Source organism: Garra rufa, chromosome 24 (genome assembly GCF_049309525.1).
Source record: "Garra rufa chromosome 24, GarRuf1.0, whole genome shotgun sequence".
Lineage (NCBI taxonomy): Eukaryota > Metazoa > Chordata > Actinopteri > Cypriniformes > Cyprinidae > Garra > Garra rufa.
Genome location: NC_133384.1, coordinates 32,501,943 through 32,528,806, shown reverse-complemented (window position 1 = coordinate 32,528,806; position 26,864 = coordinate 32,501,943). Strand labels below are relative to the sequence as shown.

Below are 26,864 nucleotides of genomic sequence, written 5' to 3'. Positions count from 1 at the left end.
TCCTTCACCAGCAACCTCAGCATCTCGCGTTTAGTCATTCAGGCCTGTCCCGAGATACTACGAATCACACCATCAATTTATGAAAACGCCATCCAAATGTGACAGCCGACTTATGCTAAACGGAGCAAATAAAGCAAAACATTGCCGAAACACCCCTAGGCCCACATGGTACCGAAGGCTCGGCGGAGAGCTGCTATGCTCCCCGCTGTGAACTGGGAAAGTGATGTTGGTGTGCCGTGCTCCTCCAAGAGGGTAATACCGTTCCCGGGCCCCGATCGAAGCCCTTTTGAAGTCTGTTGCGTGCGACGCCGTGCCAACGCTAGCACACGACAGTAGCTAATGCCCCCACAAAAGCCAACATTCGACAAGGACCGAGCCGAAAGAGAAAAACCTCTAAGTTGGGAATAATTCCCTCAACCGCCGTACCTCGCCGGCACTCGGTTAATTTTAGACCCAACGCGTTACGTAAGTGATAGACAATAGCAATAAAATGGATCCCATTAATTCCTGACATGTATGGGCTTGTTTGCTATTCATTAGTTTAGTTGACACAATAGAGGCGTAATTCTTTTAAAATCTTCCGTTCTGCTCGGTTGGAAGTGTTGCCAGTGACTCAAGAGCATCAATAGGCGATGATTGCGAAACTTATGTAAACAAGTACTTACAATCATAGCGGTGCGCGCATTTGCATAGGAGGAGAGACAGAATCGGGGGCATATTTTTGGGTCTAAAATCTTTGAACGAGAAAAACCCTTTCAGAGCATATTTTCCACTCAGAAAGCTCTTGCAGCCAGAACCCAACTCAACCGGAGAACGCATGTTAATGGGAAAATCTTCAAGCATCAAGGCCAAATTTTGATTCAACTAAAAAAAAAAAAAAAAGCTTTGAAATGCATTTGTTTCTCAAAGGTACGGCGAATAAAAATCAAACTATTCCAATATATCCGCAATATAAAGCCCTGTGGGTAATTGAATCCAACTGCGAGGACTTTGGGATCAAACCTTTATTGTTTCGAAAACTCTAAATTCTTTTACAATACAGTCATTTTTTGTTACTGTGTGTGATCTGATGAATAATATACAATGTCGTCGTTAAATTCAATAAGGACACACATTCACAAACATGAAATATTACTTTCTATATTTCAACATCCTACAACTGAGGGAAGATATGTGCTGCTTTCTCTTCTGACGCTTGTTTTTTTTCAACAGCACGAACCTCCCTTTTGAATCTTTTTTTTTCCCCCCGAAAGTGCATCTGAAGGATTGCGAGGCCCAACGTACGTCATAATAAACAGGCGGGTCGTACTGCGAGTGCGCTGCGAGTAACAATCAGCAGGTTTTTATACTGATACCTCCGACTACGACGCATATCCAGACATATTAAGTAAATTAAAGAAAATATTATCTATACGCATGCCATGACCATTCCTCTGGTAACATTTACAATAAATGTATATTTTCATAACCTCCTGAAATAAGTAAGCGGATCGTGATAGTGCATCCCCTCCCCTTCCCTTCCCTCCCAAAACCCGAGCTTAATATTAATGATGAACTAATATGTAACATCCAAATACGTTTTGTTCATTTTACAGAATTCCGGACGTGGAGGCAACGCCGCGATAAAGTTAGAATCATTTGGTCCACATTTACAAATCCTCTGTGTATAAAAAAACGAGATAAAATGGTTGCAACAGAGGTGAAAAAAAGGGGAAATTATTTTGTTTTCTGACAAAAACAAAGAGCGGGTTTGCTTAAAAAAAGCAGTAAAAACAAGCTCGTTATGATCAATTTGTACACGGTTACACTTTCTTGTTCCATGGCACGGCCTTTACTCTGTAGAATTTGGTGCCGAGAGGAACTTTGAACCGGTTTTGGGCCTGGAGACAGATAATGACAAAAAGAGACACGTTTAAAATATGATATTAAAAATAAATCAATAAAATGATAACTTAACACAAGTGTCTGCAGTAATGATTAGCAGCTGATTATGAAAACACACCATTTCTGCTTTAAAAGCAAAACAGAATTAAATGCACAAATTTTCAGCCTGAAATTTTGGTCCCACTTTATATTAGGCAGCCTTAACTACTATGTACTTACATTTAAATTAATAATTTGGTACAATGCACTTATTGTGCATATATGTTTTTACATTGTATTTATATATTTGTAAAAACCTGTATGTAATTACATCTGTAATTAATTTTACACTACAATTTAAACCCATTCCTTACACCTTAACCCACCCTTAAACCTACCCATACCACCAAACCTGTCTCTAACACTACCCATAACCCACCTTAATAGAAACAAAAGTGTTTTGCAATACAATAAGTACATTGTACTTATTTGATGCAAGTATATAGTACTTAAGGTGACCTAAAGTTTTGCAATAGAACTATCTATTTTAACACATTTAAACAAAAATAGATTTTTTTTTTTAAATAGGCAAGTGTTGAGTCATATATAATTATTTACAAAAATATGATAATACAAAACACATTTAGAACAGTTAAATAATAATAGAATGATAACGAGAATAACGGTTACCTTTTTGGCTTGGCAATATTCCTTCTCCATGACTTTTCCTAAAACCCACGGCCGTCTTGTTGCTCCTGTCGCTAAAAAAAAAAAAAAAAAAGCATTTTTAGTATATATTGTAAATTAAACCAGGAATAAAATGCATTCTCTTTTTGTTTAAAACATTACAAAATGCAATTTACAAATGCAGTTGATACATTAATAAATAAGAATGCATTTGAGAATACGCAAAAAACATCACGTTGAAGCAAAAATCTATGAAATCTAATATATTTAATTAACTTGTCCCTTCATGTCTATGACTGACCTGGTTTGAGGTCCAGTGCAGTGAGGGACTCTGAGTGCAGGAAATAAAGGGTGGGACCAACGGTGAAGAGAACGTAATTATCGTGCCTCTCGTCCAGGATTATGAGAACCAAGTCGCCCACCTGAAAACTACAAAAAGAGGGATTTTCAAATGAGGCAGGCAGCTCAAATCATTAATGCTAATACGCAAGAATACTTACTCTCGAATGGCGATTTTCTCCGAGTGCCGTGATGAGACGGATGACATACTCTGTGACATCTGTAAAACAAATCGTTAGATGATTACACTGGTAAATATTTCCTGTGTGCACTTTCTGCAATCGTTATATAAAATAAAACTGCATACACTGTATTGCAAAAAAAAAAATCAGTTTTGCTTAAATGTAACATTGTTAAATCTCATAAATGTCTCCTGCCATCTCACAGCTTGTAGGACTGAGTTAGTACCTAAAACAAATGTATGTGTGCCATCTAGTGGTAAGGAGTAGAACAGTTGATTAAATAGCATGCATTGGTAGTAAATGGACAAAACACACAATAGGAACAAAAAAAAAAAACAGTAGCTTAAGTATATAACATACATAGACAATAAATAAGAAGTTGAAACACTCTGTAGTTGTTTTCTGAGCTGTTTTTACTAAATTCATCTGCTCCGAGCTGTCAGGACTCTAAAGTGTGGGTTACGCGTCTCAAAAGATGTGTCTCGCGGCCAATAAGACAGCGATTGTAATTTTTAAAAAATGTTTTACTATAACAATTATATAACAATCTTCAAATAAGTCTGTCTGTAGATATACATCTATAAATCTATAATACATTTGTGGATTTTTGACTACAAAAAGCATATAAATCATGAATTGCGTTCAAAAACTCCACTCCGTTATTATTATTATTACAAAATGTTTTAATATAACTATATAATTAAAAAAAAAAGTCTGTCTGTAGATATACATCTATAAATCTGACTACAAAAAGCATATAAATCACTAATTCTACTCAAAAACTACAAACTACATAACTCATTAACTATTATTATTATTTAAAAATGTTTTAATATAATAATTATAGAATATATAATTTTTCAAATAAGTCCGTCTGTAGATATACATCTATACATCTGTAATAATTGTGTAGATTTTTGACTAAAAAAAGCGTAAATCACTAATTCTGTTCAAATACTACAAAACTTCACAACTTTTTTAAAACTGTTATTATTATTATAATTATTAGAAACTATTTTAATAAAAATTATAATATATTATATTACAAAAAGCATATAAATCATTAATTCTGTTCAAAAATCGCAAACTATATAACTTATTAACTCCATTGTTATTTAAAAATGTTTTAATGTAATAATTATATAACATATAATTTTTCAAATAAGTCTATCTGTAGATATACATCTGTAATAAAAAATAATAAAAGCATATAAATCTCTAATTCTGTTAAAAAAAATTACACACTATATAATTTATCATCTTCACTTGTTATTAAAATATGTTTATTATAATGATTAAGTAATATATAATTTTCAAGTAAGTCTATCTGTTCGTATACTTCTATAAATCTATAATAAATGTGTAGATGTTTGACAACAAAAAGCATAAATCACTAATTCTGTTTAAATACTACAAAACTTTACAACATTTTAACTGTTATTATTATAATTAATAAAAAATATTTTAATAAAAATTATAATATATTATTTTTTAAATAAGTCTATATGCAGATATACATCTATAAATCTATAATAAATTTGTTGATTTTTGACTACAAAAAGCATATAAATCATTAATTCTGTTCAAAAACTCTTATTATTTTTATTATAATTAAAAAATATGTTTTAATGTAACAATATGCTATATAATTTTTCAATATGTCTGTCTATAGATATGCATCTATAAATAAGACTACAAAAAGCATATAAATCACTAATTCTATTCAAAAACTACAAACTAGATTAATTCCAGTTATTATTATTATTCAAATATATTTTAATAAAAAATATATTATTTTTCAAATAAGCCTATATGTAGATATACATCTATAAATCTATAATAAATTTAAATAAAGTTGATTTTTGACTACAAAAAGCATATACATCTAATTCTGTTCAAAAATGACAAACTATATAACTTATTAACTCCACTGTTATTATTTTTAAAAAATGTTTTAATATAATTATAGAACATCGATAGAATATAGTATGTAGATATACACAGATTTTTGACTACAAAAAGTATATAAATGACTAATTCGGACTACAAACAATATAATTTATCATCTTCACTTGTTATTATTAAAATGTTTAATATAATACTTATATAATATATCATTTTATCTGTAGATATCTATAAATCTATAATAAACGTGTGTATTTTTGACTACAAAAAGCGTAGATCACTAATTCTGTTAAAAAAACTACAAACTATATAATTTATATATATAAATCTTCACTTGTTATTATAAAAAATATGTTTAATATAATAATTATATAGTATATTCAATTGCCCCGAGCTGTCAGGACTCTAAAGTGTGGATTACACGTCTCATAAGATGCGTCTCGTGGCCAACAAGACGGCGATTGTAATTTTGCTAAAGAGATTAAACCTATTTGCAGAAATAGTCTCAGGGGAAATGTAATTAAATTATATCAGACAGTCTCATGTTTTAATTAACTGCTGATAATGTGCGAGTTAACAACAGGAACGTAAAGTACAGTGTTGACAGAATATCTACAGTGTTTTTTGCTTATAATATAATCTAAAAACTAATACATTAAGTATTTTTATTTTTTATTTTTTCCAGAATCACACGGATGTCATTAGCGTTTGTGTGTCAATCGGTGACCTGCATTAATTGAGTGTATTGTTCTATTTACCGTCACTAATTACTGCTTTTAATTGACCGTTCAAGTGGTCTATTATAAACTGAGATCAGGCACAAAGGACACAAATACAGACGATCAATTGAAACAATGTTAAATGACGTTCTCATGCACTTAACACTTATTTAGATGAAATATAAGAGCTGAAACTGTAAGCACACACACACACACTGATGTACAAGTAAGCTCAGATATATTTACCAATCTCTGACTAAGTCTTTTGTTTTCTTCTTCCTTCATGTGTAAGGTCTGAAACAGTAAATAATGCATATAAAGAAATGGAATGATTAAAATTTGTCAATAAAATACTATATGAAATACATTTAAAAATAAAAGTAAATTACCCTTTCCAAAATCAGTATGCGCTGTTTCTCTTCAGACAGCATAGAGTTGTCGCTGCAGCAAAATACACAAAATAAATGTCACAAATCACACAGTTCACTTATTCAGCACAGCTTTAAATGGAACAATTTTCTAAAAGCCAATAAAAACACAAGAGCAGTGAACTTCATTAATGTGAGGAGACTAAAAACAACATTTCTAATTCAGAAAAGGAAACTGCTGTAGACTAGATACAACATCTTCAAAACACAATCTCGCCTTTCTCCATGCAGTTTATTGTTATTATAATAGTGAGGACATGTAACGTGTAACAAGGCCACCTTAAAATAAAGTGTTACCTATCTGCTAGACATATTAAAATTAATAATAAAATGATATGTGTGTGTGTGTGTGTGTGTGTGTGTGTGTGTGTGTGTGTGTGTGTGTGTGTGTGTGTGTGTGTGTGTGTGTGTGTGTGTGTATCAATAATAAATGTGTCTACAAGAAGCATATTAAACACTAACTCTATTCAGGAACTAAAAAACTATAGAACTTTTAAACTCCACTGTTATTATTATTGAAGAAATGTTTTAATATAACAATTTTTCAAATAAGTCACATCTATAAATCTATAACAAATTTGTAGATTTTTGACTACAAAAAGCATATTAATCAATAATTCTTTTAAAAAACTATATAACTTAACTCTGCTCTGTTATTATTATAAAAAAATGTTTTAATATAATAATTATATAACAATTTTTACAAAGTCTGTCTGTAGATATACATCTATAAATCTGACTACAAAAAGCATATAAAATCACAAATTATTTAAAAAAAACTACAAACTATATAACTTAACTCCAGTTATTATTTTTAAAATGTTTTAATATAATAATTATAGAATTTTTTTTTTTTTTTTTTTCAAATACGTCTGTCTGTAGATATACATCTATAAATCTATAATAAATGTGTAGCTTCTTTACTACAAAAAGCATAAATCACTAATTCTGTTTAAATACTACACAACTTTTTAACTGTTATTATTATTATAATTATTAAAATATATTAAATATTTTAATAAAATTATAATATATTTTTCAAATAAGTCTGTATGTAGATAAACATCTATAAATCTATAATAAATGTGTAGATTTTTTACTTCAAAAATCATAGATCACTAATTCTGTTCAAAAACTACAAACTTTATAACATTTTAACTGTTATAATAATTATTAAAAATGTTTTATAGAATATATAATTTTTCAAATAAGTCTGTCTATACATCTATAAATCAATAATAAATTTGTAGATTTTTGACTACAAAAAGTATATAAACCACTAATTCTGTTAAAAAACTACAAACTATATAATTGATTATCTTCACTTATTACAAATGTTTAATATAATAATTATATAATAGAGTTTTTCAAATAAGTCTGTAGATATAAATCTATAATTCTATAATATGTAAATAAATCACAAATTCTGTCCAAAAATTACTTAACTTTATACCTGTTATTATTATAATTATGAAAAAAATATTTTTATAAAAATTATATAATATACAATTTTTCAACTAATTCTGTCTGTAGGTATGCATCTATAAATATATAATAAATGTGTAGATTTATGACTACAAAAAGCATATAAATCACTAATTCTGTTCAAAAACTACAAACTACTTAACTTATCAACTCCAATGTTGTTATTATTTGAAAATGTTTTAATATAATGTAGATACACATCCATAAATCAATAATAAATTTAGATTTCAACTACAAAAAGCATATAAATCACTAATTCTGTTCAAAAATTACAACCTATATAACTTATTCCACTGTTAATATTATTATTTTAAAATGTTTTAATATAATTATTATACAAAATATAATTTTTCCAAATAAATCTGTCGGTAGATATACATCTATAATACTTTAGTGGATTGTTAACTACAAAAAGTTAAACTACAAACTTAATGAACTCCATTCCTTTATTAGTAGCAGTATTAAAAAAATGTTAATATAATAATTATTTAGTATAAAATTTGTCTTTCAAATAAGCTTGTTTGTAACCTTGTATATATAGTTATTTTATAAATTATTAAACCTAGCATAATACATTTTATTTTACTTCTCTCATAACAAGATATTTTAGAAAAAAAATGACAGAAGGTTTTTGACATGTAAATGTGTGTATTTTGGGAAATCAACTTCTTTGTAACTATCCAAAACTTTTCCACTGTGACAAACTGCAAAACTCTTCGTTTTGATTTTGTTGCTACAAGAGCATGTGAAATCAAGTGTATTGTTACAGCTCATTTAGCTATAATGTCATGCAGTATTTTTAGCACTTCATTACATACTGAAGCTGGCTGTGCAGGTTTATTATTTTACAGTAATGAACACTGTTGAGTGGGAACATAGGCCAACAAAAGTTTGTTGCACTGCTAGAATAAAATGAATCACTTCAAACCATCTTCCGAATAATGTCAAAGACTGCGAGCTGCTGACTTAACTAAGCCAGTTCAGTTTTGCAGGGTTTATTAAAGTAGCTCTAATACAAATACATTGCATGTGAACTTCAGCCCAGATACTTACTGCACTGTCATCATGCTGGCCTCCACAGCTGACTCCACTCTCTCCTCATCCTTGAACGCAGCCATGGACGCCAATCTCTCTGGATCAGTTGTGGACGGTGAGAATGCTTCCATGTGAGCGAGACCACAGGCGCCGTGAGCTTCCGTGATGACCGGGATGGGATTGGGTGGAAAGAAGGACGAAGAGACGAGGGCGGTGCTTCGCAGGCGGTTGAGTTCCTCCTCCATCTGCTTCTTCTCCTGAAGGATGGAGGCACGGTCCTCTGAGAGCGTTTCGATCAGGCCTTCAGAAAAACAACAAAATATCAGGACAATGATCATGAGTGATCTTTTTTTCAACATTTATTGATCACACTCACCATTTCTGTGCAGTTTGGTAAGAGATGTTTGAAAAACAAGTGGAAATGCATTGAAAATACCTGACGAAAATAAAATGTTTTATACCTTTGTCTTTCTCTTGTTGCTGCGTCAAGTTTTTGAGCTTCTCAGACAGGTCATTGATGATGTGTTCTTTCTTTAGTTTCTCCCGGGTCAGAACGGTATTGAAGTTTGTCTAGAAATAAAGAGAGTAATTTTAGGGTACATTAATAATACATTAAGGACATTTATTTTTTTTAGATTATAATTTTTTTTTTAGAAATCAACAATACCTGTATTTTCTTTTTTTCCGGATTATTTTTACTTGTCCTGACAATTTTATTTATATTTTTTTATAATATAAAAAATGTATAATTTTTTTATAAAAATATTTTTTATTAAAGTTTTTTTTTTTTAAAGAACAAATTATCTAGATTTTTTATTGTTAATAGTGGCTTGAAAATACACAGCTGTTATGCAGGTTCAGTTTAATTAATTTGAATTATGCAAGTCCATGACAGCTATATTGAATACACACTTTTGCTGGAAAATAATAACATGCAATGCAATGGATTTGCAAACTTTTCGCAGTGACAACAAAACGTCAGCTTAAAGGAGAAGTTCACTTCCAGAACAAAAATGTACAGATCATTTACTCACCCCCTTGTCATCCAAGATGTCCATGTCTTTCAGTCTTCAGTCGTGAAGAAATCTTGTTTTTTGAGGAGAACATTTCAGGATTTCTCTCCAGCGAGTGTACTTCAGTGGTGCCCGCGAGTTTGAACTTCCAAAATGCAGTTTAAATGCAGCTTCAAATGGCTCTAAATGATACCAGCCGAGGAAGAAGGGTCTTATCTAGCAAAACGATCCATTATTTTCTAAAGAAAAAGACAATTTATATACGTTTTAACCCTGAAATGCTCATCTTGTCTAGCTCTGAGTGTACTCTGTTTATTCCAGTTCAATACAGTTAGGGTATGTCGAAAAACTCAAAAATTCAAAATCGTCCTACATCGCTGTTTTACCTTTTTTTTTTGTAAAGGGTGTTTGATCATCTGAGTACGTTCAATTTGGTCACTTGGTCAGTACTTCTGCAGCAATGTAGGGTGATTTTGATGATGGAGAAGAAAATGAAATTGGGTTTCCAACCTACCCTAACTGTATTGAACCAAAATACACAGTACACGCAGAGCTAGACAAGACAAGCATTGGAGGGTAAAAAGTTTAGAAATTGTCATTTTTTTTAAAGAAAATAACCAGTCGTTTTGCTAGATAAGACCCTTCTTCCTCCTTTGAAGCTGCATTTAAACTGCATTTTGGAAGTTCAAACTTACAGGCACCATTGAAGTCCACTATATGGAGAAAATCTTAAAATGTTGCCTTAAAAAATATTTTTTTATGACTGAACAAAGAAAGACATGAACATCTAGGATGACAAGGGGGTGAGTAAATTATCTGTAAATTTTTGTTCTGGAAGTGAGCTTCTCCTTTAACTAAATTCTTGTAGATCCTTTATATTGCTAACCTGCTGCTCAGCAATAAGCGAGGTCTTCAGGTTCTGCATTTCCTCGTTCTTTGTGCGTTCCAGGAGCTCTAGTTTGGCCAAAAGTGATGCCTTTTCTTCGGTCCACTGCCCACTCTCCAGTGATAATGCAGCACTGGTCTCCATACCAGTCTCTGTCATTTCTACAGTAGGTGCCACTCTGAAACACAGAAGCAGGAGTGAGAATTTACCCTATTATACAGAAGATCAACCTGTTTCAACCTGAGTTTGCATTAATTACTACTAAGAAGTAGCTGTTGCATTCTGAAATCCTTCTTTGCACAGATGAATTATTGACAATAAGACAGGAACATGTGGTAATGAAGTAAATAGAAACAATTAGTCTCTTTCTAGAGGTCTAAAGGTGTTCATTGTTTGCTTTTTGCAACCTACAAAACCTACAACCTTTCATTACTAGCTTAGAACTACAACCACTTTTTCTAAGTGTTTTTTGCTGGTAAAAACAGTCACCAGAATAAATGAATAAATATTCAAAAACCTCCAATTTGCTAGGATTGGTGTAAGACTTGAACACAAATCTGTTTTCTGTTTTTAATTAATCCCTATTTTACTGGCACATGTAACAAGGTTATCACATTTCTTGCTAATTTCTACTTAAGAAATGTTTTAATGAAACGGTTCACAGTTTTTGTTGGTTCTTTTTGATGTGCTAATTATTCACGAGAGTGAATGAAATCAGAAAAAGAGTAAGTGAATGCATGTAGCTTGTGTGTGTTTTCTGTTTTTAATTAACAGTGAAGTTAGAGGTAGAAGCTTTCATTTTAATGGACTGGAGCGGCATTGTTTCAGTGTCATTTCATTTGTGTCCTCGGCAGATGCCGAACTCACACAAAAGCGCGAGATTTAGAGAGTTTTTCATGATTAAATCAAAAAGAAACTGGGGTTGTTATCAAACAATTCAACAGAAATCAATTCAACAAAACCACGTTCAAATTTTCCTTTTTACATTTTCCTAAACAAACTGTGAAGAGTATTTGATTCTGCAAAACTCACTGAAACAAAGCTAAGATGATGTGGGTGTTTGCTATGCGATTGGGTGTTCTGGGTGCCTGTCCAAGTCAAAAGAGCCCATCCAAAAATTCACCAGTTTGGCGTCAAAAAGATGTTTGTTTGTTTTTTTTCAAAGAAACTGATTTTTATTCAGTGAGATCACGGTTTATAAAGTTTTAAATATGGATATTTTTTCTTACAAATGCATCGATTTCTTTCAGAAGGCCTTTAACCCTTTCCAAGCCATGTGGAGCACTTTTTATGAAGATGGATGCACTTTTTTGGGCTTTAAAATCTCAACAGCCATTCACTGCCATTATAAAGCTTGGAAGAGCCAGGACATTTTAATATAACTCTGATTGTAGTCTTCTAAAAGAATAAAAACATATACACCTAGGATGGCTTGAGGGTGAGTAGATCATGGGGTAATAAGGATGTAACGATATCAAAATCTCAATATATGGTAATATCTTAATATGAAGTCCACAATACGATATTTATTGTGATATAACAAAAAAAAAGACAAATGAAGACTTTAACTTTTTTTTGTACATATTACAAAGTTAAATTCGTCTAACACATTCAGAGATGTTCAAAATGAAGAGCTCCAAACTACATTCCTAACTAAGAAAACTTAAATCAGAAAAAAGTCAGCGAATTGACTTATACCCGAACTTTGGACTCAACTTTTTAAGTTCACTGCATTCACTGTGAACTGAGCTGTTCTGAGGCGCGGAAAAGACCGGATCACAAGCTGATCGCCTGAACGAAGCATGCGCTTTGCTTTGAAACATGCAGCGAAAACACTTGATGAAAGGATTAAGCCATATTGTGCTTTCGGTTTTAGTTCATTTGACAGATAATGTGTCAAAGCACAATGGCCCAAAACACAACTTTAAAGATCTTTTATGTTTGAATAAGAAGTTTAAATATATTTGAACTTTTTGCCCAGAAGACCTATCGTTTCATATTGACACGTGACCATGATGATATTGAGACACTATTGCTACCGCGATACCACGATATTGATAATACCGTTACATCCCTATGGGGTAATATTACAATTTTTGGGTGACTATCCCTTTAAGGGGAGACACTGCAGGCAAAAACTGTTTTTTCATGCACCTGTCAAGTTTAAGATTTTGGGCTTTTTGGTTTTTCATAAAGTGTTTTTTCAGACTAGTGGAAAGAAAGCATCCAAAAGACACCTTTAAGTGTTTCTTTTAAAGCACTTTATCTATTTGTGTCAATAGATTTCAATTACAATACATATTTTTAAAGTCTGTTTTCTCAAAATAAGTTTTGTCTCCTACACTGTGCCATATATCTCCACTTTAGTAGCACTTACACACACCAAACTTGACATTTTTATTCCTGTTTATATCCTGAAGGTTTTTACAAAGAGATTTGTTCATATATAATTTGCTTGAATTTATACATTTTATTCCCCCAATTCATCTTTTTTCATTTTCTGCCTGTTCTAAGTATTTTCTGAATTATGGAGTGACAAAATGAGATACCCAAAATTGACTTCATCCAGTGTTTAGATTTTTGTACTAGAGATGTATGCAAATTATTGCATATTTCATTAAATAATGCCTCATTTGCATATTAAAACCTAACATTTTAGAAAACTTGTAATACAAAAAATGTTTGCAATTATCAATGTAATCACTCAACTGGGTAAGTAAGGCAATACTATTTTTTTTTTTTTTTTACCCTATTCACCTGCAGTGTCTCGCCTTAAGTATACGTCTAATTAGAAAACTTGCATTTACTTACATGTCAGTGGATTGTCTGTCTTTGAGCTGATTTTCAAGTAGTTCAATTTGTCCTAACAGTCTTGTCTCAGTCTCCACTTTCTGGCTTTGAAAGTCTCTTAAGGCCTCTTGTAAAGCAGCTTTAACTGCCTCCTCTTTCTCTTTCTCCGCCCTCTCCAGTGCCTCCACTCTCTCCTGCTCCAGTCTTCCCGACAGTAGTGTGTTTTCCGCCTGCAGGTCTCCGATAACAGTCCTTAGCTCTTGCTCTTTCTCCTGGAAAGCCTTCTGCTCATCCTTCTTTTCCCTCTGTAAGGCATCAAGCTGGTCCTGGTGATCGCGATGGATCTTCTGGACCCGTTCTTCGCAGTCTTTCTCCGCATCCTGCGACTTCTGCTTGAGAGCTGAAAACTCATGGCGGAGCAGGATGCTCTGCTCTTCATGCCGATCCACAAGTTCAGAAATGCAGTGGTCTTTTTCCAACCTCATGAGCGCTCGGAGCTCGGCCAGGCCGACTTCGTATTCTTCATTCTTCTGCTGGAGCTGTTTGTTCAACGTGTCGATTTGCATCTGCAAGGTGGTTGTTTGTGTAGCAAGCTCTGCTTTCAACACCTCTTCTTGAGTGCTTTTGGCCTCCTCGTACTGAAGTCTCATGTCTTCCATTTCAGCCTCTTTAAGAGCCATCTCAACTTCCAGTTTGCAGCGTGCATCCGCAAGTTCTGTAATGCGAGACTCCAAGTCTTTAGAGCGTCCATCGCGTTCCTTGAGCTCGGCAGAATGAGAATCCACCAGATCTCTAAGCTTCACCAGGTTCTCTTGGACAAGTTTGTCAAGTGCACTTTCTTTTTCCAATCTGAGAGATTCCAGCTCTGCTTGATGATGTTGTTTCAACCGTACCTCCAGTTCCTGAAGGTGCACCTTCTCTGCCTTCTCCATCTCCTGTCTGATTTTCTGTTGGCTCTGCTCGATCTCAAAGTGCAGCTTCTCCAGCTGCCCAGCGAGTTCGTCCTTGGAGAGCAACGCAGCTTTCAGCTCTTCGTTTTGCTTCAGTATCTTCTCCTCAAGGTCCTGCGTGGTTTGCTTGTGAAGATCTTGAAGTTCTTGCATAGAGCGTTCCCTCTCACTCTCCAGCTGGGATATTTCCTTCTCCTTGCGCTCCACGAGCCCCTCCAACTCCAGCATTGCTCTCTGGACATCTCGAACAATCTTATGATTGCCTTCCAGCTCTTCCGTAAGGGTTTGTATTTGCTTTTCATGATCGTCCTTCAAACTCTGTAGATTGGTTTGTTGATTTTCTCTCAGCTCCTCCTCTTGACAGTATCTGACACTGTTGAGAGCGTTTCGAACCTCAACAGTCATTGTTTTCAGGGCGAATCCAAAGTCTCGTTGCTCCTTCAGAACAAGACCTCGAAAGTGGTAAAGGTCATCTTTAACTTTTCTCAAATTGTTCTGGGACTCTTCCGCAGCGGAACGATACCTGTCTGCTGACAGCTTGAGCGCTGCAATCTTTGAGTTCTCCTTCTCAAGCGTAGTAGTGTCTTGTATGCGCTTGCTATCGATTGCATTAATGACAGAAGAGTAAAGAGACTCCACCATCATCTCTGGGCTTGTTGGATCACTTATGGGATTAGGTGACATCAAGTTCTCCTCAATAACAAACTCGTTTACTGCTGACATGAAGTCTGACTCAGGACTTTCAGCCAATGAGTCCAAGTCCAATGAGCCTTGCTGTAATACAGGATCCATATTGGGGTGCCCAATGGTTTCAAAGTCAAAGGTCTGGGCATCGATGCTGTCAGGTGATAGGTCCTCCAAGGGACCAGGAAGCGCCATGGGATGGCAGTCCGGAGCTTTTAAACTGAGAGTGGACAATGTTTTGGTGGAGGTAGAGGTGATTTCAGTTGTGCTTTCAGATCTGGGTGTTAACGCAGTAGATCTTTGAGCACTCTGGCTACAGGAAAACTATGAGTACAGAACAAAAAGTTAAAATGATATGGGACATGGCATTGGTAAAAAAATCAAAATAGACTATATACGTTATTAAAGTTGCAATGTAACAAACATAGTGACACATTTTGCATACATCACTACCATTATATTTGGCTGAGATAAGACTATTTAAAAATCTGGAATCTGAGTGTGCAAAAAAAAAAATCTAAATATTGAGAAAATCACCTTTAAAGTTGTCCAAATTAAGTTCTTAGCAAAGCACATTACTAATCAAAATTATTTTTTATACAAAATTAATAATTAATTTTTATATATTGTGGTAGGAAATTAACAAAATATCTTCACCAAACAAATGATTTTTGGCGTAAAAAAAAAAATCTATAATTTCAACCCATACAATGTATTGTTGGCTATTGCTACAAATATACCTGTGCTACTTATGATTGGTTTTATGGTCCAGGGTCACATTTAGAAAACAGAAAAGGTGCATTTACAGATTTATAGGACCCTATGAAATCCATTATATTTTTTTCCAAATTCTATTTATTTTTCTGGACTCCTTTTAATGTTTAGATGAAATTTTATTAATCAAAATGCATGTCTAATTAATTACAATCATGAAACTTATACAACTTCACATCAATTTATTAAAAGTTTAACAAAAAAACATGTTTATGGCCCTATGTTATTATTTTATAAGTTTTATGTTTCCTCACCATATGTATAGCATGTCTAATTATTTGAATGCATAAAAACAAATTAATTTATTCAAATTTATTCTTTAAAAAGGCCTTAAATTTAAATAGTATTTTTGGGGTTTAATATTCACAGACACCAGTCCATATCGCAATTTAACTTAGGTGTAATTACCTACTTTTGATTAATTCTTTCAAAGTTTGACAAATTCCATGACATTCTGCGTCATACAGTAAATTCCATTTTTATGCCTTATGGAATTTTTGTGTTTCTGGTTATCAAATTAAAGCATAAAACATTAATTTTATTTATCTTTTAATCTTAAAAATTAAACAAACTTTATTGTTTGGCAAATAAAGGTGATTTACTATTAAAATTAAAACATGGAAGAAATGTTGTGTGATTATTACTTCAAAAAATAAAAATGTAGTAGTAGTAGTAGTAATAGCAGTATGTACATAATATTTAACAATAGTAATATATTTCTGGCAGAACATCTTCAAGTTAAACCAAACTTTTTGACGGGTTGCCGTGAATTTAAACTTTAAACTTCAATGTGTATGTATGAGATGATGCTAGTTTTACTCAAATGAAATGGTAACATGCTCATGGAGTGACGCTTAGAGCAGTTCTAGAGATGTTGCTTGTGTATTGATGTCCTTATTTATGAGATGACAGATGCTGAAATCATTGCGAGTGTCAAGCACGTGTAGTAAAGTGTGTGTGTGTGTGTGTGTAGCGTCTTTTTGCAGGTTAATATTCACAGACACTAGTCCATCTGCGGATTTAATTTAGGTGTAATTACCTACTTTTAATTCTTTCAAAGTTTGTCAAATTCCATGACATTCTGCGTTGTACAGCAAATTCCATTTTAATGACTGTATTCCGCATCGTGAAAATCATAGGGCCCTAGATATATAACATCCAATATTTCGAACACTTATCAACAAGCAATAAAATTAAATGACTGTAAACACAAAGTACCTTTTGTTCATTTAGTAGGTCTGTGATAGTTTGTGACATCTCGTCCACACTCTGCGCAGCCTGAACCAGCTGATGGAGAACCTCAACATGCTGGTTCAGAGGCTCAAAGTCACACAGTGTGGGGACCCTGATGAAGAAAAAGACAACTTATCATCATCTAAGAGTATTTAGCCATGATTGAAAAGTTAACAGCTGAAAAAAACACAAGAAAGAAAAGCCGATTTTAATTGTGAAGTGACAGTAGAAATGTGCATATTGTGACCAGGTATGAGGTGTTTACCTGAGGTAAGGCTGAACCTCGGTAGGACAACAGGACTTGAGATACTGCAGGTCAGTCAGGGAAATATCTGGAAGCTCAAAGTCAAACTTTCGAGGCTTTCGGGTCTAAACACAAAAACAAAAAGATTCATTATTGCAGAAATATCCTAATAAAGTCCATGTAGAGTTGAATGTGACCCTGGACCACAAAACCAAAAGTCTTAAGTAGCACAGGTATATTTGTAGCAATAGCCAAAAATACATTGTATGGGTTATTATTATCGATTTTTCTTTATCCCAAAAATCATTAGGATATTAAGTAAAGATTATGTTCCATGAAGATATTTTGTAAATTTCCTAACAGAAAATAATCATAACTTAATTCAGATAGATAACTTTAAATGCTTTAAGCTTTAAAGAATTTTTGCTTTTTTTTTTTGCACCAGATTTCAGATTTTCTAATAGTTGTATCTCGGCCAAACATTGTCCTGTCCTAACAAACCATACACAAATAAAAAGCTTATTTATCCAGCTTTGTGTATATCTCAATGTCAAAAAATGTACCCTTCTGGCTGGATGTGGTTCAGAGTCACAAAAACATGTTTAAAAACTCACGCAAAATGAAGACGGTGGCCATGAGTCCAGTCCTCGAAACAACCGGTTTCTGAGGAACGATTTCCCTGAGACAAACAAAAGCAGTGTTTTCAAAGCAATCTTGACAATTAATGTAGACTCAGGTGTCAATGTTCGTTCTCAAACTAAAAGAAGCCAACTAAAATATGAAGAACAAACTCACTGAAGAGCTTTCCAAAGGTTTCCCTTTTTACTTTTTCCGCCTCATAGAGGTTTTTCCCATCTTTGACAAGGGCATTGGCCCACTGTAAGAAAAAAAAAATATTATAACAATTTACAGCCAGTCCTGATATTTTTTGGAGGAACAATAATTAAATGCCCAGAAATCTTATAAAAAACATTTTACTATTGTACAGGTGCATGCAATAAATTAGAATGTCATGGAAAAGTTCATTTATTTCAGTAATTCAACTCAAAATGTGAAACTTGTGTATTAAATAAATTCAAAGCACACAGACTAAAGTAGTTTAAGTCTTTAGTTCTTTTAATTGTGATGATTTGGCTCACATTTAACAAAAACCCACCAATCTCGACAAATTAGAATATGATGACATGCCAATCAGCTAATCAACTCAAAACAACTGCAAAGGTTTCCTGTGCCTTCAAAATGGTCTCTCAGTTTGGTTCACTAGGCTACACAATCATGGGGAAGACTGCTGATCTGACAGTTGTCCAGAAGACAATCATTGACACCCTTCACAAGGAGGGTAAGCCACAAACGTTCATTGCCAGAGAAGCTGGCCATTCACAGAGTGCTGTATCCAAGCATGTTACCAGCTTTTCAAAGATGCTGATTTCATTTCCCAGCAGGATTTGGCACCTGCCCACACTGCCAAAAGCACCAAAGGTTGGTTAAATTACCATGGTGTTGTTCTGCTTGACTGGCCAGAAAAGTCAACAGACCTGAACCCCACAGAGAATCAATGGGGTATTGTCAAGAGGAAAATGAGAAACGAGACCAAAAAATTCAGATGAGCTGAAGGCCACTGTCAAAGAAACCTGGGCTTCCATACCACCTCAGCAGTGCCACAGACTGATCACCTCCATGCCACGCCGAATTGAGGCAGTAATTAAAGCAAAAGGAGCCCCTACCAAGTATTGAGTACATATACACTAAATTAACATACTTTCCAGAAGGCCAACAGTTTGCTAAAAATGTTTTTTATTGGTCTTATGAAGTATTCTAATATGTTGAGATTGGTGGGTTTTTGTTAAATGTGAGCAAAATCATCACAATTACAAGAGCCAAAGACTTAAACTACTTCAGTCCGTGTGCATTGAACTTATTTAATACACAAGTTTCACAACTTTTCCACAACATTCTAATTTATTGAGATGCACCTGTATTAGCTCATATTATTCACTCTGTCTCTGGTCAAATCACTTAAATAACCCCATCTCTATATAATATAATCTAAAGTAACTGATTCTTACTTGTCTGTAGTGTCCTATGAACATTTTGCGTCTGACCACCTCCACTACGGCGATACAGTACATCTGTGGCACTGTGCTGAGCGCATCCACCACCCGCACGCGCTCCAGCAGCTCCGTCAGCAGCCTCAGGAGAGCCTGCAGCTTCTCTCCATCCTGATCAGCGTGAAGCATCACGTAGCAGCACCATCTGATGGAGGAAACACCACAGTGCAGTTAGAAAATGCTTACAAATGTATGAATCATAACTCTATGAAACGAAATACTCTAAATCAAAGCCCAAAGCATTTAACGTTCCACAGTTAATTTAGTATTGTCCAAGAAGAATACAAATGCTTGACTGGTCTTACTTGAGACGAACTTGAAGGTTGTTGGCGAGCTCCTGTTTGGCAGTGGTACACTTCTGCTTGATGTCTAGTAGCTTCCTGTGATTGGTCAGCATGATCATCAGCTGGTTAGCGTGACTCAGACACAGGTCAGGCAGCACCGAGGTGTCCTTCAGGTTTTCAGCCCTCTTCTGATTGGCAAGAAATCCCTGGTAGAAGGCAAAGGAGAAGACATGAGGAAGAGTAGCTTCCTGAAAAACTTAAAGAAGAAGTTCACTTCTAGAACAAATGTACAGATAATTTATTCACCCTCTTGTTATCTTGTCAAGATGTTCATGTTTTTCTTTCTTCAGTCGTAAAAAAAAAAAGATGTGTTTTGAGGAATTTCTCTCCATATAGTGGACTTCTACGGTGCCCACAGGTTTAATCTTTTAAAATGCAGTTTAAATGCAGCTGCAAATGATCCCAGCCGCACCGCCATAACAGCAGCACAATTTTAAGTGAGCAGTGCATCAAAACAGCGGAGCGGATCACATAACAAGCACTAAGTGTTGTTTATGGCAAATATATTTTAGCGCTATATACTCTAGTATTTAATCTAAAGCCAAACGCACTTAGGAATACTGTTGTTAGATGACTGAGATAAAACTTAAACTTTGAAACTGCTGGTTAACTTTCTTTTCTGCTCAATATGAGAACATTTAGATTATTGTATTGTTATTTTTTAGTAGATAATGCTTTAAAAAAAAACAATTAGGAAAATTAGAAAAAGTAGGAAAACCTTGAACAGAAACAGTATTTTTGTCACATGGCCTTGCATGTATCTAAATGTAAATGCAATATATGTAAAAACTAATTCCTGGACCTGTTCTTAGAAGAAAATATAGCAGCCATACTAATTTAATTGAATAGCCCTGACTTATATCAAAAAGAAATACTGTAATATCTGTGTCACATATTTCCTTATGTGTCATGGTAGAGCCATTAACCTTACATCTTAACCTCTTTTAAAAAAACAAATTAACAAAAGAAATAAATAAAAACAGATCATAGAACATATATTTTGTCTATAGCCTATAAAACAATTTCATAAATAGGAAGATTTCAAAATATTAGGACTCTGAATGGGAATTTTCTGCAAGCCATTAACTGACTTGAGACTTCAGATTTGACTCAGACTCCAGGTTAAAGACTTGTGAACATCTTTGCCTCAAATGCTTGTTTTGTCTAGCTCTGTGTGTACTCTGTGTATTCCGGTTCAAGACAGTTAGGGTATGTCGAAAAAAAACTCGCATCTCATTTTCTCCTCCAACTTTAAAATCACCCTACATCGCTGCAGAAGTACCGACCCAGTGTTTACAAAGAGAATGTGCAAAGAAGATCAAACGCCCTTTACAAAAAAAAAAAAAAAGGTAAAACAGTGATTTAGGATGCTTTTGAAGTTGGAGGAGATGAGATGTTTTTTTTTTTTTGACATACCCTAACTGTCTTGAACCAGAATACACAGAGTACACACAGAGCTAGACAAGACAAGCATTTGAGGTTAAAAAGTATATTAATTGTATTTTTTTTTCTTTAAATAACCAATTGTTTCACTAGATAAGACCCTTCTTACTCAGCTGGGATCATTTAGAGCCATTTAAAGCTGCATTTAAACTGCATTTTGGAAGTTCAAACTTGCAGGCATCATATAAGTCCACTATATGGAGAGAAATCCTGAAATGTATTCCTCAAAAAACGATTTCTTTACGAATGAAAAAAAGAAAGACATGAACATCTTGGATGACTAGGAGGTGAGTAAATTATCTGTAAATTTTTGTTCTGGAAGTGAACTTCTCCTCTAATATATCCAAACATTAGAAACATGTGGATAAAGTGTGTTGTTTGGTTGATCTGTCACAAAGTAAAACAGGTTTATAAATAATAGACATAAGAGCAAAACTGAGGGTGGATGGCCAATAAAATAGTCTAATGAGTAGAATATGTCCCCTTTAGGCTGTTTCATGCTGACTATAAAAATGAGATATGCTTACCTGAGCAAGTTCCTGCTGTTCATTGACCAACCGTTTACAGCTTGCTATCATTTGGTCAAGAGCATACAATCTGTCTTCAAGACCTTTGATGGCCTTCATGTTCTGATTATCCAATTTGGTAATCGTCTCGCGGCATTCAGTTAGAAAGGGCTGGATAATTCGTGGGTCGAGCTGGAAGCATAAAGAATGAAAGAAACAAGTTAGAGTGATCATGACCAGTAAAATAGTTCATTGTCCTATGAATGTAAAGATAATGTACTGTTAAAAATGTTGGGGTTGACTTTTGGAAGTAAGAGACTTCCAAAGGCTCAATTCGTATTGTCAAAAATACAGAAAAACTGTAATATTGTGAAATTTAGAATTACTGTTATCCATTTGAAAATGTTGTAAAATGTAATTTGTTTCTGTGATGCAAAGCTGACTTTTTAGCAGTCTTTTCCAGTCTTAAGTGTCACATGATCCTTCAGAATTCAATCTAATATGCTGATTTGTTGCTCAAGAAACATTAATTATTATGAATGTTCAAAATATTTACACTACCAGTCAAAAGAATAGGATTATAGGTTTTGTTAAATTCTCTTCAAGGCTCATCAAGCCTGCATTTATTTGATCCAAAATACAGCAAAAATAGTTAAAACTGCTTTCTATTTGAATATATTTTAAAATGTAATGTATTCCTGTGATCAATGCTAAATTGTCAGCATCATTACTCCAGTCACTCCAGGGATTTTCTGTTCAAGAAACATTTTATTATTATTATTATCAATATTTAAAACAGCGTACATTTTTCAGGATTCTTTGTTGATTAGAAATTAACACTTAACAAGGATGCTTTAAATTGATTAAAAATGATAATAAAGACATTTATAATGTTTAAAAAAAAATTCTATTTCAGATAAATGCTGTTCTTCTGAACTTTCTATTCATCAAAGAAACCTGAAAATTTCTACTCAGCTGTTTTCAACATAATAATAATAATAATAAATGTTTTTTGAGAGGCAAATCAGAATATTAGAATTATTTCTGAACGATTATGTGACTGGAGTAATGATGCTAAAAATTCAGCTTTGAAATCACAGGAATAAATTACATTTTAAAATATATTCAAATAGAAAACAGTTATTTTGAATAGTAAAAATATTTCAAAATTGTACTGTTTTTGTTGTACTTTGAATCAAATAAATGCAGGCTTGGTGAGCAGAAGAGACTTCTTTAAAAAAACATAAATCTTTAATGTGACTGGTAGTGTATATGTCTAAAATATATTCTAACTATAAATGTATTTATAATGTATTTACTGTTACTTTGATCAATTTAGCGCACATTTGCTTAATTAAAAGTATTAATTCCTTTAAAAACCCACACTGACTGATGTGATGCAACTGGATGTTTCAGGAACAGTATTTGGTTATTTTTGATAATAACGAAACAAAACCTAATTAATATTTTAATATTCGGTAATGCTTATATTTAGAAAATCCACTGAATTAAACAGATTATTTTTTTTCACTTTCTATTAGGAACTTGATTTACCCAAACTAAAACATAAGATTATTCATAACAAATGACTGATAAGTCAGACTTCAGGCCAAAAACAGCATCACATTACATAATGCTTTAGCTGAACAAAGGTCTTAAAACACCAACCCTGATTGGATATTTAAGGACATTATGAAATATGACATCACCTCAGTTAAATCCTATATTATTCGTATAGTATGTTATTATGTTATAGTTGAGTTATTACTACTCACACAATGAAATTCCACATCACATTACACTCTTACGATTATATATAAGCAGTTTAAGGCGTTCCTGCTTACTAACCGCTGCGCAAATATATGTAATGTGATATAAATAGTATAGCAAGTGACACACCTCTACAGTCACATAGTAAACATCATAATGCCCATAGCTCCAAACAATATAAAGGTTGCCACAGGTTTACAAACTGATTCATGTTTTCAACCAAAACATTCCCTCCCGTTATGACTCGCCAATTACTCACCCTGTTGATTGAGTCAAAACACTTCCTCACTACTGACTCCACATCATTAGGTCTGTCCTGAACGTTGATCCAATCCAACAGCGTGACGTTGAAACAGGGTGTGACTCTCTCCAGAAACTCCTCCTCTTCCTCTAGAGCTGCTTTTAGACTACAGCTGCTCTTCAGTCTGTCCTGAGGAGAGGAGGACGCCTGGGACGACGCTTCTCCTGATGCAGAGACCGGCGAGGGTGACTTACGGCTCTTCTGGCTGTCAGCGGGACAAAGGATAGCGGACTGGGTGGATGTTTTGCCTAATTCATCCTCATTCTCGTCTTCTTCATCTGTGGTTCTTGGGTGAGGGGAGGTGGACTTCTCCACGCTTTCTCTGTAGCTCTGTCGAGTCAAACACTCGAGGAGTGGAATCTTCGCCATGACTGAGACAGCAGTGCCAAGCCTGATGAATTAATAAATGCCATTAGAATTAGTGATTTATACATCTCTTTTCACTTTGTCACAATACACCGTTGTTTAAAAGTCTAGGGTCAGTATATTCAGCAAATATTGAAAAAAGATCTATTTTCAAATTTTCTTTTTTTTAGATAAATGATGTTTTTTGAACTTTCTATTTTAAAAAACATGAAAATGCATCAGGATTTCCCAAAAAAAAAATACAGTCAACCCAATATTTAACCATTAAAACTGATAATAATAATAATTAAAAAAAATGTTTCGGGAGCGGCAAATCAGCAAATTATAATGATTTCTGAAGGATCATGTGACTCTAAAGACTGGAATAATGATGCTGAAAATTCAGCTTTGCATCACAGGAATAAATTACATTTTAGTTATTTTAAATTGCAATAATATTTTATACATTTTTACTGTTTTTACTGTATTTTTGATCAAATAAATGCAGCTCTGGTGAGGATAAGAGACATCTTTCAAAAGATTTTTAAAAATATAAAAAAAAAAACAGTGTCTGCTACAAACCTCATTTACAATTACTAAGAACTTAATAATTTAAAAAAAAACTAAAACTTAAAAGAAAAAAAATACATTTAATGTTTTAACAAAATAATTTAGATTTCTTTAAATTTAATGAAAGAAACAACATACTTTGTGAGTTTTAATTTGATGTCTTCAAAATCCTGTTGGTAATTTGTATAAGCAGTGTCAAATTTCCTAAGAAGTTTTTGATAGGATAGAGTGCAGTCGTCCAGGTTAGCCATGATGGCCGCCCATCCCTGGTGCTGAAGATGTTCGTCATGGACCAGACGCTCGCAGAACAAGCAAAGCTTCTTGGCAACCTCAAACATTTCCTAAAAAAGGGCACAACAGACTTCATGAAAGTCATTTGCATACAAATGTAAAAAACACTTCAATGCAAGCCTGTCATTTACAATGGCTTTGCTACTTTGACTGAATTTACATTGATGCTCTCAAAAATGCGTGATGCTCAAACCTTAGATAAAAATCACTGATATAATATATGACCTTGGACCAAAAAAACAGTCTTAAGTAGCACGGGTATATTTGTAGCAATAGCCAAAAACACATTGTATAGGTCAAAATGATCAATTTTTCTATTATGCCAAAATTCATTAGGATATTAAGTAAAAATCATGTTCCATGAAGATATTTTGTAAATTTCCTATTGTAAATATATCAAAACATAATTTTTGATAAGTAATTTACTTTAATTTAGACAACTTTAAAAGCGATTTTCTCACTATTTAGATTTTTTTGCATCCTCAGATTCAGTTAAAAGCTTATTTATTCTTTCAGATGATCTCAATTTCAAAAAACTGACACTTATGACTGGTTTTGTGGTCCAGGGTCACATATAATGCAGGTAAATCTAAATGGACAGAGGTTGGTCATTAGGTAAGAACAGAAATTGGCCAGTACCACAGCCAGTTGAGTGCGGGAAGCGACGGTGTGAAAGACGGCAGGCATCATGAGTGACTCCTCCACCTTCAGCTCCATCTCATTCTCTATGGAGAAGGTCGTTTTGGGGATGGTTGGAGCTCGGTCTGACAGGATCATCTCTTTGTTGAATAAGAAGATCGGGTTGGTGTCCTGAGGCGGCCAGAGACAAAAATCAATTGCCATTTAGAAATCATGTTACTCAAGAACCTCAAGACTTCAGGGTCATTTTAAATGGACTGAAAGCTATTCAAATAATACAATTATCATATGCACTTTCATAGTGCTTCTTTGCAATTTTCATGTTAAAGGAGAAGTTCACTTCCAGAACAAAAATTTACAGATAATTTACTCAGCCCCTTGTCATCCAAGATGTTCGTGTCTGTCTTTCTTCAGTCGGTTAAGTAATTATGTTTTTTGAGGCGAACATTTGAGGCGAATTTTTTCTCCATATAGTGGACTTCTATGGTGCCCTGAGTTTGAACTTCCAAAATGCAGTTTAAATGCAGCTTTAAGGGGCTCTAAACAATCCCAGCTAAGGAAGAAGGGTCTTATGTAGTGAAACGATCGGTTATTTTCTAAAAGAAATGTACACTATATACTTTTTAACCTTAAATGCCTTAAATGTATTTTGGAAGTTCAAACTCGCAGGCACCATAGAAGTCCACTATATGGAGAGAAATCCTGAAAAGTTCGCCTCCAAAAACATAATTTCTTTACAACTAAAGAAAGAAAGACATGAACATCTTGGATGACAAGGGGGTGAGTATATTATCTGTTAATTTTTGTTCTGGAAGAGATTTTTTAAAACATTTTAGCAGTGCTAAAGTACTTTGTAGCACGTTTGAGCATATGGCTATATGATTCATATATAATAACTAGTATTATTCTGTAAACAAATGCTATTACATGGTGTGATTTGGCTTGTTACTCACCGTTCCGGCGCTGTAGCTGCACACGCGCCTCTCTGCCACCATACACTCCCCTCCGTTGACCACCAGCACCTGGTGCTGGATTGCAATTTTATATTTGGCCTGAATGGCATGTTTAAGGTCCAAAACACTATAAAGAGCACAAAGCACAACACATTTAGTAACCCAGTAAAACAAATCAGGACTCAATTTAAAAACAAATCTGCAGACAGACTCAGACAGAATATAAAAATGATTGATGGAATTTGGACTTTTTGGATATAACAGAAATATAACATTAAAATAATCTACATTTGCACCTTAACTATTATAACAATGTACAGGTAAAAAATTATGCGGTTTCTCATAAATATGTAAATATATGTATGTGTGTAAATGCA

The 26,864-nt window shown here is 33.7% G+C and overlaps 1 protein-coding gene across 1 annotated transcript in view; it reads right to left on the bottom strand.

Moving 5' to 3' along the window:
* Positions 1–989: 989 nt before the first annotated feature.
* The window catches only part of LOC141300505 (RB1-inducible coiled-coil protein 1-like), a 29,403-nt gene continuing 3,528 nt past the window's right edge, over positions 990–26,864 (bottom strand). Inside the window, exons 3-23 of the mRNA XM_073830795.1 lie at positions 26,488–26,614; positions 25,535–25,705; positions 24,743–24,945; positions 23,648–24,080; positions 21,640–21,810; positions 19,631–19,815; positions 19,284–19,470; positions 18,013–18,094; positions 17,832–17,896; positions 17,239–17,342; positions 16,959–17,085; positions 13,354–15,290; positions 10,543–10,720; positions 9,105–9,213; positions 8,662–8,944; positions 6,085–6,136; positions 5,942–5,989; positions 3,051–3,109; positions 2,852–2,979; positions 2,554–2,624; positions 990–1,880 (exon numbers count right to left, since the gene is read on the bottom strand). Coding sequence (XP_073686896.1) covers positions 1,803–1,880; positions 2,554–2,624; positions 2,852–2,979; positions 3,051–3,109; positions 5,942–5,989; positions 6,085–6,136; positions 8,662–8,944; positions 9,105–9,213; positions 10,543–10,720; positions 13,354–15,290; positions 16,959–17,085; positions 17,239–17,342; positions 17,832–17,896; positions 18,013–18,094; positions 19,284–19,470; positions 19,631–19,815; positions 21,640–21,810; positions 23,648–24,080; positions 24,743–24,945; positions 25,535–25,705; positions 26,488–26,614 — 4,798 coding nt within the window. The 3' untranslated portion in view covers positions 990–1,802. The remainder of the gene's footprint in view (positions 1,881–2,553; positions 2,625–2,851; positions 2,980–3,050; positions 3,110–5,941; positions 5,990–6,084; positions 6,137–8,661; positions 8,945–9,104; positions 9,214–10,542; positions 10,721–13,353; positions 15,291–16,958; positions 17,086–17,238; positions 17,343–17,831; positions 17,897–18,012; positions 18,095–19,283; positions 19,471–19,630; positions 19,816–21,639; positions 21,811–23,647; positions 24,081–24,742; positions 24,946–25,534; positions 25,706–26,487; positions 26,615–26,864) is intronic.